Source organism: Macrotis lagotis, chromosome 5 (assembly GCF_037893015.1).
Source record: "Macrotis lagotis isolate mMagLag1 chromosome 5, bilby.v1.9.chrom.fasta, whole genome shotgun sequence".
Classification (NCBI taxonomy): Eukaryota; Metazoa; Chordata; class Mammalia; order Peramelemorphia; family Peramelidae; genus Macrotis; species Macrotis lagotis.
In genome coordinates this window covers 178004179-178021513 of record NC_133662.1, presented here as the reverse complement: position 1 = coordinate 178021513, position 17335 = coordinate 178004179, and the positions used below count along the sequence as shown (strand labels likewise).

The 17335-nt window shown below is 35.8% G+C and overlaps 1 protein-coding gene across 5 annotated transcripts in view; it reads left to right on the top strand.

The window, feature by feature from the left end:
* The window catches only part of AGPAT4 (1-acylglycerol-3-phosphate O-acyltransferase 4), a 165740-nt gene that overhangs the window by 40226 nt on the left and 108179 nt on the right, over nt 1-17335 (top strand). For 4 of the 5 annotated variants that reach the window (XM_074187989.1, XM_074187990.1, XM_074187992.1 and 1 more), the window contains one exon: nt 1976-2240. The exons of the other annotated variant lie outside the window; for it this stretch is intronic. In XM_074187989.1, the coding sequence (XP_074044090.1) occupies nt 2063-2240 (178 nt within the window). In that variant the 5' untranslated portion in view covers nt 1976-2062. The remainder of the gene's footprint in view (nt 1-1975; nt 2241-17335) is intronic. 5 annotated transcript variants of the gene reach the window in all.

The window sequence follows — 17335 nt, the reverse complement described above, 5'->3', positions numbered from 1 at the left end:
AAGTCAACTCTTATTTAATAGGTAAGGAAACTGAAGCTCATAAAGGTTACATGTTTTTTCCAAGCTCAGGTAGTAAGTAGCAGAGATGGAATCCCATACTTTGGGATTCTGATAATAGTTGTGTAATCTCTGAGCCTCTCTGTCCTCATCTGTAGAATGGAGATAATGTGCCATCTGCCTCACAGGAAAGGGGAAAGTAACCTATAAACTTCAAAGTGCTAAATGAATATGAATTGTTGGTATAGAAGAGAAGGAATCTAAGAGTCAAATCTTAGTTCCCAGATTCCAGTTTCATATTTGTGTGTCTTTGGATGAACACTTAATCTCCTTAATTTTCTCAATTTTCAAGTTGGGAGATTGGGTTTAAGGAGCTTGTGAGTTCTGTATCTATGACTGAATATTGGTCTGTGTGCCATCTTTCACATTACAAGTTATTTCTCTTCTTCAGTTTCTTGTTCACTTCCTCTTGTTTTTTTATCTTTAATATAATTTCTACCTTGCCTCTTTTCTCACACCATATCCTAATAAAGAAATAAATAAAAAAAGATTAAATAGATTCTACCTTTCCATTTCTTTGAAAATGGGTTTGTTTAGCTGATGTTTGACAAGATCTTATGTACTTGGTACTGTATACTTGTCCCTCCTGATAACTAATTTCTTTAGTCCTTTTGACGTGAGAACTTTTTAGTTTTGTTTTTTTTTGCTTTGTTTTATTTTTTCTTCAGAGTCGTTTTCTTTGTTTTTTGCTTTTATTTTTGTGAGACAGTGGGATTAAGTGACTTACCCAAGGTCACACAGCTAGGCCATTATAAGTGTCTGAAGCTGGATTGAACTCAAGTCCTCCTGACTCAAGGCTGATGCTCTATCCACTGCGCCACCTAGTTGCCCCTCAGAGTTGTTTATTGGAGTTCACTGATACATAGATTATCTCATAGAACAAGGACTGGGAAAGAGTAACTGTAACTTTTCTCCAGTCCCTTAACCTGTCTGCCTCGATTTCCTCAAATGTAAAATGAGGATGATGATAGCAACTTTTTCAGAATTGTGAGGATCTAATGAGATAATACTTATAAAAAGCCAGCATATAAATAAAAATAAAAAATACAAATATATCCTCATTTAAACTCATTTTAAAAATTCTTATTTATTCATTCTAGAGGTGCGTATTTTTTATATCCTGGTCTTCAAGCAGTGATTAGTATGTCATAGTGAGGATGCTTTTCACATATAGCTTAGAATAGATAACCATGGGATTTCTTTCCAACTCTCAAATGCTGTGGTTCTATGACCTTGAGGGTAGACTGCTACTAGAAAGATTCAATGGATTTGCCCAAGCAAATGATTGGTAGAGTCAAAACTAAAACTATTGTGAATATTGATGATGATGATGATGATCCTAATAATAATCACTGACATTACCCAGTGCTTTACCCACAGTTTACTCACTACTTACTTGAGCAATCAACAACCTCAGAGACATTATTATACCCATTTCACAGCTGAAGAAACTGAAGATCAGAGAAGTTAAGTGACTTGCCTGAAATCACATTGCATGTGTCAGAGATAAATTTCAAACCTAGGTGTTCCCAACTCAAGTCGTGAAAGTTGTGAACTGACTGTGGTGTTGGTCAGTAATTGTTCTAGTTGCTTAGTAATGTTGTATTGAGTTATAGATAATTCGCTCCTCCTTTTTTCTTTCCAAGTTTTTATTTTGATAGACTACTCAGAATTCACATCTTCCAATGTCCAGTTCAGGATTTGTTCTAGTAATTTCCCTTGAGATCAGTTCTGCCCTTTTTTTTTAGTGAATTAGAAATAAAGTATTTTAAAATGCTTGCTTAGGAAGGTGATAAATTCACTTGAAACTGAGGTAAATGTAACTTTCTAAAGAACAAAAACAAAAACAAACTCTATTTAGCCCATAAAGAGCCAGTGATATTTTTCTAACATTTAATTTTGGTTTTGTGTTTTATAGACTTTCTCCTGAGTGCCTGGGCTGTTCTCCCTTTCCCCCCCCTTGACAAAGTTCTCCTGAAGAAGTTCTTACGCCCACAAACAAAACATGGACCTCATTGGGTTTGTGAAGTCTCAGTTCCTGTGCCACTTAATCATTTCTTACATATTCATTGTTTCGGGGCTGATAATAAATACTATCCAGCTCTTCACCCTTGTTCTCTGGCCAATCAACAAACAACTCTTCAGGAAGATCAACTGCAGACTGTCCTATTGCATTTCCAGCCGTAAGATTTTTTTTATTTAATGTTTATTCTCATTCATATTGGATACTTGTGTTTTAACTTAAGCATTAAGTATATACATAGTTTTGCTGCTATATTATCCCCATAGTCCTTTTATCCAAGTTAAACTAAAGGAGACCAAGACCCTGGGCTTAGAAGTCAGAGAGAGATCTCATTTTGCTTCTTTGTCTTTGTGTTGCACAACTTGGTCTCATGACCTGGCAAATGAAGAAAAGATTTCTACCTCTATTTTGTCTTGTTATAATCAGGATAGTGATTTTAAATTGCCATTTGAAAGACTGAACACAATGTAAGGTTGTGCAAAATGTATGCATACCCACATATATAGCTATATGTTCAGATAGGTGCATATAATACATGTGGTTATATACATATGTGTATATGTATGCATACATATAGTGGCATACTAAAATGTTTATATATACATATATATGTGTCTGTCTTTGTGTATATTTGTGTGTGTGTATATGCAAATACCAAAATTATTTCAAATAAACCAAAAACAGACATTAGTAGATTAGCCAAGATGAATTATTAGGGTTTCCAACCTGGATAATCTTAACAGACTTTATAGCATGTTTGAATATTGACAGACCAATCCATAGAGAGCAAGAAGGAGGGCCAGAAGTGGTCCAGAGATCCTTGAGAGGAAAGAAAATTGTTCCCTTTCATTTTACTCATTTTAGTTCTCAGAAAACTCTAGAGAAATGAAAGGACATGAGCAACTGCCTGGCTTTCTTGGGTTTTTTAATTGTTGTTAAATTTTAGTTAAAATTTAGTCAAATCTAAATTTCTAGAGAATTCTAGAGAATTATCCCCCTTCCCCAGCCTCTACACTTTCCAAATGAAATTTTCTCCTTATAGATTTTTCAGTAGCATCAAATCCACTGAATATCTTGAAATTTTTATTATGAATCCCATAATATCCCCAAAATATTTTCCTGACACCACTGCCTGTTCTTTCTTACCATATTGAATAGACTTAAAAGAATATGGTAGGGGCATCTAGGTGGCACAGTGGATAGAGCACTGGCCCTGGAGTCAGGAGTATCTTACACTTAATAATTACCTAGCTGTGTGGCCTTGGGCAAATCACTTAACCCCATTGCCTTGCAAACCTAAAAAATACATATATAGACTTCAGAAATCTTACCTGGACCACTGATAAGCTATGGATTTAGAGACTCAACTAGGAAATGGCACCAAAAAAATCCAAAACCACACTCTAAAATCTGGTGTAGATAATCAGTTTCTGTTTATTTAGGATTTAATTATGCCTTTTGAAACATAAGTCAGTGTGTTCCTTGGAAAATCAGTTTCATTAATGATTAGAAACCTATTTTTCCAAGAAAAGAGGCACAATATACTGTTACTGGTTTTGGGTCCACCTTTGCCAGTAACTGGCTAGACTGGATAGATCACTCAACCCCTCTGGCTTTGGTATTTTCTTTGGACTTGAAGTCAGAAGATCAAAGTTCATGACAATTCAGCTTCTTACTAGTCTTTTGACCATGGACAAATTCTTGACCTTCTGTTTCTTCATCTATAAAATGAGAATAATTATAATCTGGTCCAAGGTTTTTCCTAATTTTGAAGTTATTTCTTGAAGACCACCAAAAACTACTAAATTTCCTTACTCAACTAATTTCCTTTAGCATGAAGGAAATACCACATTTTCTAGTCATAGAAGTAAAAGCTTGACAAGTTGTTTGGTGGAGCAAGTGGAGCATCCAAGACTATTACATGAGTCTTCAAACTCTTTCACATGGGAATTCTGTGCTGCATAATCACAGCGTCACTAAGTAGAGTCAGATTCAGGAAAGAAGGATTTTAAGAGAGGAAGGATTCAAGTGAATTGTAGTACAATTTGGTCAATTAATTGAGTCAAAAACATGGAAAACAAAGTTGTTACTATTGCCAGAGTTTTTGTTTAAGCCCAGAAAAGATTATTCACTTTTTGACAATGAAGAAAATAATGAGTGATGACAATATCGGAACTTTAAGAAGCTGTAAACCCTATTATGTCGATATTTTCTCCTTTCCTGTTTCTGCTGATTCAGAGCATGATGTAGCATTGAAGTCTACATGTGATCTTAAGGAAGCAGCTAGTCAATCATCTTGACCTGCCCATCCTCCATGATGCATGTCCTTCCATAAGACATCACAAGATATCCTCCATTCCAGCCTTTTGGGATCATTCCTTTGCATCACAAGAAGTAGCATAGATTCTAGAGGAGCATCCAGGCTATCTTGTAGTCATAGTACTCTCAGTGACCAGTGGTTTTCTAGTCATAAATTGTGTTAATATGTTGATAGAACAAAAAGAAAACTAAGGGAAAAATCAACTGAACATTTTAATGCTATACAAAAGGAAATTTATAAGGGCTCACAGACAAGCAAAGCCATATTTCAGGATATTATCTTAAATGTATACATTTAAGGGGCGGCTAGGTGGCGTAGTGGATAAAGCACCAGCCCTGGAGTCAGGAGTACCTGGGTTCAAATCTGGTCTCAGACACTTAATAATTACCTAGCTGTGTGGCCTTGGGCAAGCCACTTGACCCCGTTTGCCTCACAAAAATAAATAAATAAATGTATACATTTTTAAAAAGTTATGCCTAGTAGAAATTCACATCATCATATATAATCAACCATTTTCTTTTCTTTATATATAGGAATATTGATGTTTGTTGATGTTTGCCAAGTTCACAACAAGAAAAATTGTCACTCTCCCTACTACCTTTCCCCAGATCCCATCATAGTGACTAGCACATGGATGACTAATCAGTTCTTGTTAGTTGATTAAAATAGAGAAGTGATCTAGTTAGAGAATGGAAATTTCCAAACATTTCTGCTAGTATCCATGGATTCTTTTTTCCAAAAGGGAAAAAAAACCAGTAAGAAGGGAATTAATGGGATTCGTATAAGTGAGTGAATGACTTGGGTGAGAAATTGGGAGACACAGTTATTCTTCTTTTCATAGGAATTATAGAATTTCACAACTGCATTATTAGCACTGTATTAGCACTGTATTCTAGTCTTTCTTCATTCTCTTTTCTGTATTCTTTATTGCTGACTTCATCTGCTCCCATGGATTCAAATACCATTTCTATCCACAAAAAATGCTGTGAATTTGGAGTCAAAGAACCTAGGTTCAAATCTTGCCTTGCTACTTAACTTAATATTGTGAGTATTATTCACATTACTCACATGATCAAGTCATTTATTCTTTGTGTCTAATTTTTTTATTAAATATATGAAATGATTGAACAATATAATCTATCTCTGAGGTACCTTTTATTTCTTTATCTATGCTCCTGTAACTCCAAATATATGCATCCAGTTCTAATCCATACCCTGAACTCTGGACTTACATTTCCAATTGTCTCCTAGGCATTTCTAGGTAGATATATTATTGTCTTTTCAGATTCACCATGTCCAAAATGTTTCTCCTAACTCATCTCTCCCTTAAACCTCCCGGTTCAGTTGAGGGTAACATCATCCTCCCAGTCACCAAGGTTCCTAGCCCCTGCATCATCATCGACTTTTCCCTCCTCCAGTCCTGTCCACTGTAAACAGTTGCCTATTGATTCCACCTTTGTTATCTCTTGTATCCATTCTCATCTCCACTCCTGTGGACACTACTAAAGGTTAGGCTCCCAACAGCTCTTTCCTAGATAAGAATTAACAACCTTTTAGTTGGTCTATCTTTCCCTGTTTGCATTCTCTCCCCTCTTCATTCTGCCGACCATCCTGCTACCAACAGTAATCTTCCTAAGACATAAGTCTAATTATATCTTCTTTTCAGAAATCTTCAGTGGCTTCCTAGCATCAAAAAGATAAAATACTAGCTCTTTAGCTTATCATTTTAAACTTTCTACAAACTGGCACCAGTCTATATTTGCTGATCAATTTTAATCATCGCTCACATTCTTTCTTCCCAGCAAACTAGGATCTCAGTTATGTCACACATGTCTGAAATGTAACCCCTTTCACTTCTGCTTAATCCTAAACTTCTTTCTGGTTCATGTGTTACCTCCTATTTAAAATAGTTTAATATTGCCCTAGTTGCTAGTACTTTTCCTCCCTCACGTTGCTTTGTACTGATATGTGTACCTGTGTCATCAAGAACATAGTTATATTAGGTTGGGTTTTTTTGTTTTTGTCTATCTCCAGTATACCCTTAACATGTTGCACATGGTGAGCCCCTAATGAATGTTTCTTAAAATGGAATTATTGTTATTAAATCAGAATTTATTAAATTATTTCTCAATGGGTTTTTCCAAATAGGAACATCTTTTAGCAGTAATTCTCTTAGCTTTAGACCTTTTTTCTCTTTAGTTTTTAAAAAATGATCTTTGACACCTCCCTTCCCCAAATGTTACACAGTCAATGTAAATTAATTCAGTATGCTCTGTAAACACACCAGTTGGTAGCTCTGTAACTAATTAAAGGTGTAACACATGTCAGTTTTTTTCCCCTTGACCTCCTTTTGGACTTTTTTGCTCTATTAGTGATTATCAAGTCAAGATAGCAACTAGGAATGCCTACCTACCTTCTAAATACTCCCATTACTCTCCCTGCAGTTAAAGTTAATCTGTCAAGAGAGACATAAATACAGGGCACTATCTTTAATATTGTTTAGTATTGTTTCATGGCCTTGGAATGTTTGTCTGCTTTAAGTTTTTTAAGGGTCTGGAAAAATGGGAACCCCCTAATTATCAACTGAAAAGCCAACTGTAAAAGGGGACATTTTGAGGCCAAGTAATTATATGTCCTTGACTCTGTCAAACCTGACTTGATGATAGCACCCTGGAGCCAGGATAATGCAGACTGTGACTCTCAGTTAATCTTTGGCCTCTTTGGAAACTCCCAGGGCTTAGGAGATCTAACTTTCAGGGGCAAATTTCAGAGTTTGCAGAAGCAAGTAGCCGACTCATTCATTTTACACAACCACATGGCTCCTTTCTCCTGTCATGAACCTTTTATACACAAAAAAGTTCAATGATAATGGATTGTGTCCTTTAATGAGCTTTTAGGGCATTTTTTCAATCTGAGGCATTGTGTGACAGTTGTTGCAGGCCTGGGCTGAATTAGTTAGTGAGGAGATTCATTCTAAGAACAAGCTGCTCATCCTTTTGAGATAACTAACCTGGTCCAGGAATTGTTTTCTATGCATTTAGTTAAGCCCTGGGGATACCAATTTATATGTCATTGAGGGCAGTGAACTGGATAAGTGATACCTATGGGAGTATTAAGTGATCCTAACAGGTCTAAGGCATAGAAGAGCAAAGGATAAAAAATGAGAGAAGAAAAAGAAAGCAGTCAGAAAGGAAGACAGAACTATAAAGAGATGAGAGCTAAATGAAAGTTGAATGTTGTAGAAATTAATGCCCCTTATTGATAGCTGTGGCATAGATTGCCTCCCTCTGATAGAATACATTGTGATAATAATGAAAAAGAAAGCAACCTGGCAAATATTTAATAGGTGTCTACTATGAGTAGGGCACTTGGCTAGGTATTGCGGATGGAACAGAGAAATAAGATAGACCCTTGTTGAGTTTTGAATTTAAGAGGAGAACATAGATTCAGAACTTGAAGACACATTAGGGACCAACCTGTCTATTCTCTTCATTTTATGGACATTGAAGGAAGTGAATGAATTAATGACTAAAGGTAGTATCTATAAAGCAAGCCAGCTAGGTGGTTCAGTAGGCAGAGTGCTGGGCCTGGAGTCAGGAAACCTCTTCTTAAATTCAGTCTTGGACACTTAACTGTGCGATGCTGAACAAGTCACAACCTGATTGTCTCAGGTTCCTGATCTGTCAAATGAACTGGAGAAGGAAATGGCAAATCACTAAAATATCTTTGCCAAGAAAGTTCCAAATAGGATCACAAAGAATCAGACAGGATTGAGAAATGACTAAACCACTGAGCACCAAGCTAAATGTACAAAGCACTAAGCTAAAAAGAAAGGAAAAATAATTTCTTATCTCAAGGAGCTCACATCCTAAAGGGGAAGACAATCTTTATGGAAAGTTAAATTAGCAAGTAAGATGGTAAATCTAACCTGAGTTCCCTTGGCCTTTAGGATGCAGCTTTAAAGCCAGTGTCGATGACGCGTATTTAATGTCATTTGGAATGATAAAATCAGATTTGTTTCTCATTTTGAACAGTTTGAGAGTGCCAAGGACTTTGATGACAGGAACTTTTTTCTTGTTCCTCAGGAGAGGTGAGTGTAGCACTTGGCAGGCTTTATCTTCAAAGACCTTGCTTCCCAGCATGATGCCCTAGAAGTCTGTGCAGAAGCATTGCTCTTTCTTGGGCTCCTGGATTCCTGATTCTAGGATGTCTCCATCAGAGTATGAGGGGAGTGAGTGGTGATCATGGTGATGGTGGTGATGGTTTTATTTTCCTGGAAGGTGTTGCTTCTTTTCTCTGCTTCTTCAGTGAGGCTAGCTTGTGTGCCTTGTGAATGGCAGTTGGTAAGGATGGTTGGCCTCTTTTCCTCAGATACTGTCTCCTCATGACTGGAAATAGGGTTAGTGTTCTGAAAGGTGCTGCCATTCCCAGGGTCTTGAACCTACCCATCTGTCTCTCGGTTGAAGTGTTAGCACTTGGTGGTGAGGAAGGTAGGTCACTTCTCCACAATAATCTATCTCCTTTAAATGCCTGCCAGAACTGGGCTGGAAGAGGTTCTGGTGGTTTCGATGGCACTATTATTCCCAGGGCTTGTGGATGCTGCGTTCTAAGTTTTCTGAGGGGGAAATTAGTGATGAGATGGTTTGACTTGCCAGGAGCAAGTTGTTTCCTATCTCCCCTTGGGATGCCCCACTGTTTCATCTAGCTTGTCTGCCTTAGAATAGCAGGTGATTGACAGTTGGTATGGATGACTGACCCCTTCTTCAATGGAGTGCTACCTAGAATGGTGTGTTGTGAGGAAAAGAAAAGCCCAGAAAATATCCAACCTGCCTGTAGCATTTTCCCACACCAAATTCAGCATTCTTTCCAGGATATCATGTTGTTTCCTAAATTTCTAACATAAGTATTTTTAACATTCAATATCTAACACCTCTTTGTAAAAAACTGTCATTCATATTGTTGGACTGGATTCTGGTACCAGTAGAATATGTTTCTTGAGGGTAGACTCTGATATATTTTGGGTCTACTTAGCAGAGTGGTAGATGGTCAGCATACTCTATGCTTTATTGAAATGTCTTTACCATTTGGAATTTTTTTTTAAATAGGAAAGACCAATTATTTTAAAATTAATCCATGTGTAAGAAGACCAGCTCCTTTCTTAGAAGGGAAACTATGCTTTAGGAAATTGTCAATTCAATCCTTTAAAAAATCTTGCTGTATAAAATCCTAGAAATAAGAATAGGTAAATATTCCTTTCTTGCCTCTAAACTTCTTTATCCATAAATGGCTGATGAATCAGCTGTGTAATGCACATTGCCAAGCTTCAAAATTCATTAAACTCTTCTGAGAGAGACATGAGAGGAAAGAGAATATTATTACAACCCAAAATCATTCATTTATACTTTATTCTTTATCAAAAATGGTAAGTATTCTTGAATTGCTGCAGTTTAATTTATACTATCCTTTAAAAAGCTGAAAGCCCCAAGCATCATTTCCAAAGACCAAGAAATTTTAAAAATTTTTACAAAATAAAATTATTATTTTATAATAAAATAAATAATTTTATAAAATAATATAATTGATAAAGAAAAATGGTCTTTTGGGATCTGTAGTAAATGTCAAAGCTGTGAAAACTTAAAACTACCACATATTTTTCTCAAATGAAAGAATGAATTTGTGAGGGATAGGTTCTCTTTGGCAAAAAGAAAGTCAAAAATAATCAGAATTAGATTGAAGAATTTGTTCAAATAGAGCATATGGGTGAGGCTGCAACATTAGACAGTTTTATACAAATTCCTCCAAAGTACCAGAGAGCCTCCCCCTTTATTTTCTCCCTGTCATTTTAAAAATTGATAAAATCTGAGATAGATGGATTTGGTGAGGGAGGTTGTATTGAGGAAAGGTGATGGGGTCAGAATATTAGGAGGAAAGGGAAAAATACTTGGAGAGTTGTAGCTCTAGGTGGGGCTTCTAGGACACTAGGGAGAAAAGCTTTTCTCCTTGGAATACTACTCTTGGGATCCACTATCATCTCTTATTTGCCCAGGTAGGCAGCCCTCTCAAACCTTTTATCTATAACCTTGTTTTTGTTATTTAATACTTGAAAAGAGCCCTCAGAATCCTTTCAACTGTAGATTTGGAGTGGTTTCAGTCATTTTTGTTTTCTTTCTTTCCAGTGCCACTGCCTCTAGCTATAATGAAGAAGTTGACTATATGGAATCCACCATAACAGCCTTTTGAACATTTTTCCCCTCTATCCCCACCCCCATCTCTCTCTTAATCCCTAAAGGGGGGAAAAAGAAAAGAAAAACAAAATATTATAGCAAATAAGCATAGTTAAGCAAAACAATTTCTCATTGATCATGTCTAAAACCTTGTGACTCATTCTGAATATTGAGTCTGTATCACTCTTATTCAGAAGGAAGGTAGCATTTTTGATCTTTAATCCTCAGCATTTGTGGTTATGGGCTGATAAGTGGAGCAATGGCTAGAGAACTGGACCTGGAGTCAAGATGACCTAAGTTCAGATTGATTTCAGACACTTATTAGCTATTTGAGTCTGGACAAGTCATTTGATCCTGTTTGCCTCAGTTCCTTGTCTGTAAAATTCAGATGAAGAAGGAAATATAAAATCACTCTAGTAACTTTGCCAAGGAAACCCCAAATGGAATCATGTAGGATTGAACACATTTCTTCTTAAGAAAAAATATGGGAACCACTGACACACAGAAAATCTCTACTAGGTCATATGAAGGGGAAAAAAAACAATATTTCATTGTTTCTTTGTTTTGATTTCCATTGATTCTAAGTGGTGACTTTTATTGTAATTTATGTAGAAAAATCAGTTTTATGGTCTAGGTTCACTTCTGCCACAAAGTTCCTTCATATCAGTTTTCTTATCCCCTGGATTGAAGCAGGCAGATAGGACTGAATGAGGTGATTTCTTAAGTGCTTTTCCATGTAAAAGTCTAATACCTCTGCTGCTGCTGCTGCTATGGTATTACTACTACTGTGCTACTACTACTACTACTACTACTACTACTACTACTACTACTACTATTGCTTACTGCTTTTCTTCCTCCTCCTCCTCCTCCTCTTGCTCCTCCTATTAGTAGTAACTATTGTTACTGTTGCCACTTGCTACTGCTACTGCTACTGCTAGTACTGTTACTCCTACTACTACTGCTGCTACTGCTACAGTTACTCTGCTACAGCTACTATTACTATTATTATTACTACAATAATAATAATAATGATAATTAGAATTTATATAGTTTATTAAGCTCTACAAAGTACTTTGCAAATATTTAATTTTATCCTCACACTAACTCTAGGAAGTAAGGGCTATTATTCTCATAACTTGCCCAGGGCTGCACAGCTAGTAAATATTTGGCACAGGATTTCTTGATGCCAAGGCTAAAACATTGCACTACCTAGTTACATTGATTGTAGCTTTGATTTTAAACCTTTTTTTATATATCTCTGTTCCCTGTCTATATTGAGAGGATCTTTGAACCTATAAGCTTCACTTGATAAGGGTATATTAATGCTTGTGCATTTACATACAAAGTTGAAGAATTGAATATTGTTCATTTAATTCAGTTCATTAAATAATTAAGTACCTGGTATGTTCTAGAAACTATATGTATCATGAGTTATGATACTTAAAAAAGTCCTGTCTTACAGCTTTTATAATCTAAAGTTTTTTAAAAAACCTACAAAGAAGCAGCTAGGTGGCATAGTGGGTAGAGCACCAACTCTGGAGTCAGGAACAGCTGGGTCCAAATTTGATCTGAGACACTTAACACTTACTTAGCTGTGTAACCCTGGGCAAGTCACTTAACCCCATTGCCTTACAAAAAATAAATAAATAAACAAATAAACAAACAAACACACAAATAAATAGATAAATAAACAGATAAATAAACAAACAAATAAATAAATAAACAAGCAAACAAACAAACATACAAACAAATAAATAAATAAAAACCCACAAGATGATTCAAGTGAAACTCTTAAAGAATACTAGAAGCTTTGTGAATAGGTTGTGGAGACCCTTCAGAAAAATCTGGACAATTAAAATGTTCTTAAAGGAGAGTGGTAAGATGGAAATGGTATTTTGGGTGATTAGTTTCAGTGTCATGGTGACAGGTAACCAACTGGAAGCTGTAATACAATGAAGTAAAAATTGGGAAGAAGAAATGCACATAATAGTCCATGTTCTAGGTGTTTCTGTATCCCTCTTCCTTACTTTTCCTAATAAAAGTAAAGGATCAGCTCATTAAACATTTAAGATATCAGGCACTTTCTAGGCACTGGACATACTGTGATAAAAGAAATAATCACTAATCTTAAGCTGCTTACATTTGATTGAGTCTAAAAGCTAAAATATTTAGGTTAAAAGTTATGATTAAATACAACCCTCTTCTCCATAACAGAGAACAAAGACCAGTTTTTTCCCAATCTCTTCCTTGTCCTCTCTCCTACTGTTAAATATGAAATGGGAAAGATTATACAAGGTAAAGTGCTCTTTTTAACTCAGAAACATAATTCTCCTTCTCACTCACTTCCTACCTTCTAAGGCATGCTTGTTAATAGTTTAATGATGCTATTTTTTAAATCATCTTTTTACTTTAAGTAGACAGGGTCATTCATACTTTGAAAGGCTTTCACATGCTTTTCTTGTAAATTCTTCTGTTATGGAGAGCCAACAGAGAATGCTTTGGGAGGGGTTGTATTTTGTTTTTATCCAAAATCATTCAGAATACTCTGTTCGGTTCTAGGTACCATAGTTTAAAAAGGACTCTGATAAAACTAGAGAGTATGCATTTTTCTTCTGCTCACCTCATTCTTTATCAATTCAGAAAAGTCTTTTTTTCATTTAAATATTTCATGGGGCAGCTTAGTGGCACAGTGGATGGAATGCTGGCCCTGGAGTCAGGAAGACCTGAGTTCAAATCCAATCTCAGACACTTAATAATTACTTAGCTATTGTGATGTTGGGCAAGTCACTTAACCTTGTTACCTTGCAAAGAAAAAAACAACAAAAAACAACAAAAAAAGGATTGTATTTGTTATAGTCATCCAGCATCTGCCTTCTCACCATATCAAGATAACTATCCATCCCTAATTGAGAACATAAGAAAATAAAATTTTTTCAGACACTTATCAAAGCAAATTTCTATACTGTGCATGTCCAAAAAAGAATGTGTCCCATTTCTTATTAGTTCCTTCAACTCTCTATCAGAGACCAGATAATATGTTTCATCATTAGTTCTCTGGATGAATTCAGCATAATAATATTCTATCACATTTATATACCTTGTTCATGTATTTATAGATGACTATGATGAGCATATATCTATATATTTACCTAACTTGTTTATATATTCTACCAAGTCATGAGCACTCCCTCAAATTCTCGGATTCTTCAGATTCTAATTCTTTGTCATTCAGAAAGAACTGAACAAATTGTTAAGTATAAATCCTTAGGGTTTGTTTTGTTTAGGGACTAATCCCTTCCTCTACCTTCCCTACTTCTAATTTTGCCTCCCAGCTTTTCCTTTCAACCTCTTATTTACCTGGTGAATGAACCACATTTGTATACCCAACTCAGTGTGTGTGTATGTAATTCTTCCTTCTTTTGACCAATTCAGATGAGAGTGGTATTATACATCATGATGATGTGAGATAATCTTTTGTAGCCTTTTTTTCATCCCTCCAATGTATTCTTCTTCCCCTCTCTCATTCTTAAGATTATGAAACCTTAACAGAATCCTTCCCAGGTCATCTTTAATTGATCTCCCTCTCTCTAAGAACTTTGAGGATGATAAGATTCAGAGAAAGCATATATCATTTTTCTGTGTTTGAAAATAAGCAGTTTATCCTCATTTAGTCCTTTATCAATGTTCATCTGTGTATAGCTTTTTATGTTTTTCTCCACTTTTGTGTTGAAACTTTAAAATTTTTCCATAATTCTGATATGTTTTCATGAGACTTCTTAGAAGTTCTCTATTTCATTGAAGATCTCTCTTTTTCTCTGTAGTATTATACTCAGTTTTTCTAGATAATTTCACATCTGCATTCTTTCCTTTCCTTCTTTTCTCTCCCCTCTTTGTTAAAGTAAGAAAAACAAAACTCCTCTTAGAAAGATGTATGGTTTGGAGGGAGTATTCTCAATAACTAGTTAAGAGTTACTCTGAGATTTCTTGGGCAAGTCATTTATTGCCCTTGAGTCTCAGTTTTCCCTCTGTGTAAAATGAAACATTTAGACTTCGTGGTCATTGAAGTCCCTTAGAAGGTGAAGTTTTCATCCTCTCTACTGATGATTCTTCTTATGTATTTTTCACCCTCCAATTATAATGTGAGCTCTTTTAGGACTGAAAGTGTTTCTATCTCCAGTGATTAGCAAGTATTTGCTTGACACTAATGCTTTTCCACGCAAATTAAAACTACTCATATCTATCAGATTGATTAGTAGGATAAAAAATGGAATTGAGAAATGTTGGAGATGTAGGAAATCTGGATTACTAATGTAGTGTTGGTGGAGTTGTGAACTGATCCAACATGCTGAAGAACAATTTGGAACTGTGCTCAAAGGACTATAAAATTGTGCATACCCTTTGATTCAGCAATACCACTGGTAGGATTGTATATCAAAGAAGTAAAATGGGAGAAAGAACCCATTTGTACAAAAATATTTATAGAGGTTCTTTTAGTGATGGCTAAGAATTGGAAATTGAGGGAATGTCCATCAATTGGGTAATGAATAAACAAGTTGTGGCATATGATTTTAATGGAATACTTTTGTATTGACAAGCAGGATGATTTCAGAAAAACCTGGAAAGGCTTACATGAACTGAAACAATGGAGTTAGCAGAATAAGATGAATATTATTCATAGTAACAGAAATGTTGCATGATGACAAGCTGTGACTGGCTTATCTGTTTTCAACAATGCAAGTCCAAAGGACTTGTGATGAAAAAGGCTATCTATATTCAAAAAGAGAACCCAATGTTACATGAATACAGACTGAAGTTTTTCTGTTTCTTTTTCTTTCCATTCTTCCTTCCTTCTCTTTCTTTTTTTGCTTTTTTCTTTCTCGCTTTCTTGCTTGTTTTCTTGCTTTCTTGTTTTCTTTCCTTCTTGCCACAAAATTACTAATTTGGAAATGTTTTATATGATTGCACATGTGTAACCTGTATCATATTGTTTACCATCTCAGGGAGGGGGAGGGAGGGATAGAACTTGGAACTCAAAACTTAGAAAAAAAATGTTAAAATTATTTTTACATATAATTAGGGAAAAATATTGATAGGGGAGGCTAGGTGGCACAGTGGATAAAGCACCAGCCCTGGAGTCAGGAGTACCTGGGTTCAAATCCAGTCTCAGACATTTAATAATTACCTAGCTGTGTGGCCTTGGTCAAGCCACTTAACCCTATTTGCCTTGCAAAAAAGAAGAAAAAGAAATTATGATTTTTTAAAAAAAAGCAATCCAAGGGTGATATCCATATGAATTGAAAATGGAAAAAAAGTTTTTCCATTCATTCATTCCTTCATTCAGTCATCATAACTCTACATCCTGGGGTCTCTAATGAGTACCCCCAGTGATGAAATCTTGTCTCTGGAAATATCAAAGTGATATTACTAAGTTCCCCTTGATGTACTCACTCTTCCCTTCCTATACTCACTTGCTTTTGGGTCCCAGGTGGCTGTCTACCTTGCCTCCCCTAGCCAAAAAAAAAAAAAAGACTTGCACATGCTATCAAATGAGGTAATGTTTGGAAAGCATTTTGGAGACCTTAAAGTGGTTCTTTTTTTTTGAAAGGCAAACGGGGTTAAGTGGCTTGCCCCAAGGCCACACAGCTAGGTAATTATTAAGTGTCTGAGACCGGATTTGAACCCAGGTACTCCTGACTCCAGGGCCAGTGCTTTATCCACTACGCCACCTAGCCACCCCTTAGAGTGGTTTTTAAATGTCAGTTTTGTTTCAGTACTCTGGAGCTTTGAAAACCTATGACAGTGTGGTTCTAGTATCCATTCTTTTTTTTCCTTTTTTCTTTTTTTTTTTTAGATTTTTCAAGGCAATGGGGTTAAATGGCTTGCCCAAGGCCACATGGCTAGTTAATTATTAAGTGTCAGAGGTTGGATTTGAACCCAGGTACTCCTAACTCCAAGGCCAGTGCTCTATCCACTGTACCACCTAGCCACCCCTCTAGTATCCATTCTTAAAAGATTTTTAAAGTGTATTGAGAGGGAATGGAGTGACTAGACATTTACTAAGCACCCTGAGTTTCTTTCAAGAGAGAGGATTGTAACTCTATTTTATAGCTTGTCATGATCTTCATTTAAGTGCAAAAGATAATCTATTTTAGGACTTCCTCTAAAAATGTGCAGTATATTATTAGGTTCTGAGAAATTTCTAATAGAATAATTAGAGAGGTTTCTAACTTTCCCCCTTTATCTAGTATGTGCTCTGAGAAAATGGGAAATTAAAAACTGCAAGCATGATACTGAATTCACTGAACAGATGCTTGGCTTAAAGCCCATTGCCTTGGATGTAGATATGGTTTATAAATAAATTAATTCTATACAAAGATGCCTATTTGTTTTTGGATTCCCCCTCCTCTTCCCATTTCATCCCCCAAGCATTGAATTACCCTTGCAGCTTAAATTACTCTTTTCAAATTGCGTCACAAAATTTGACTTCAGAACATTGTATTAATGTGTGGGGTTTTTATTTCTGAGACCTCAGCTTGGGTTTCAGGGTGTAACTACAGAAGGTTGAATTTCACAGTCAGAAGAAAAGGGAAATTTACTTGGACCAAACTCCATGTTCTTAAATGAATGAAATACTTGATGGGGGCAAAACTGGGAGGAGGGAAGAGGAATGATTTATTCTATAGGCCTTCATCTTTGTTCTGCATTTCATAT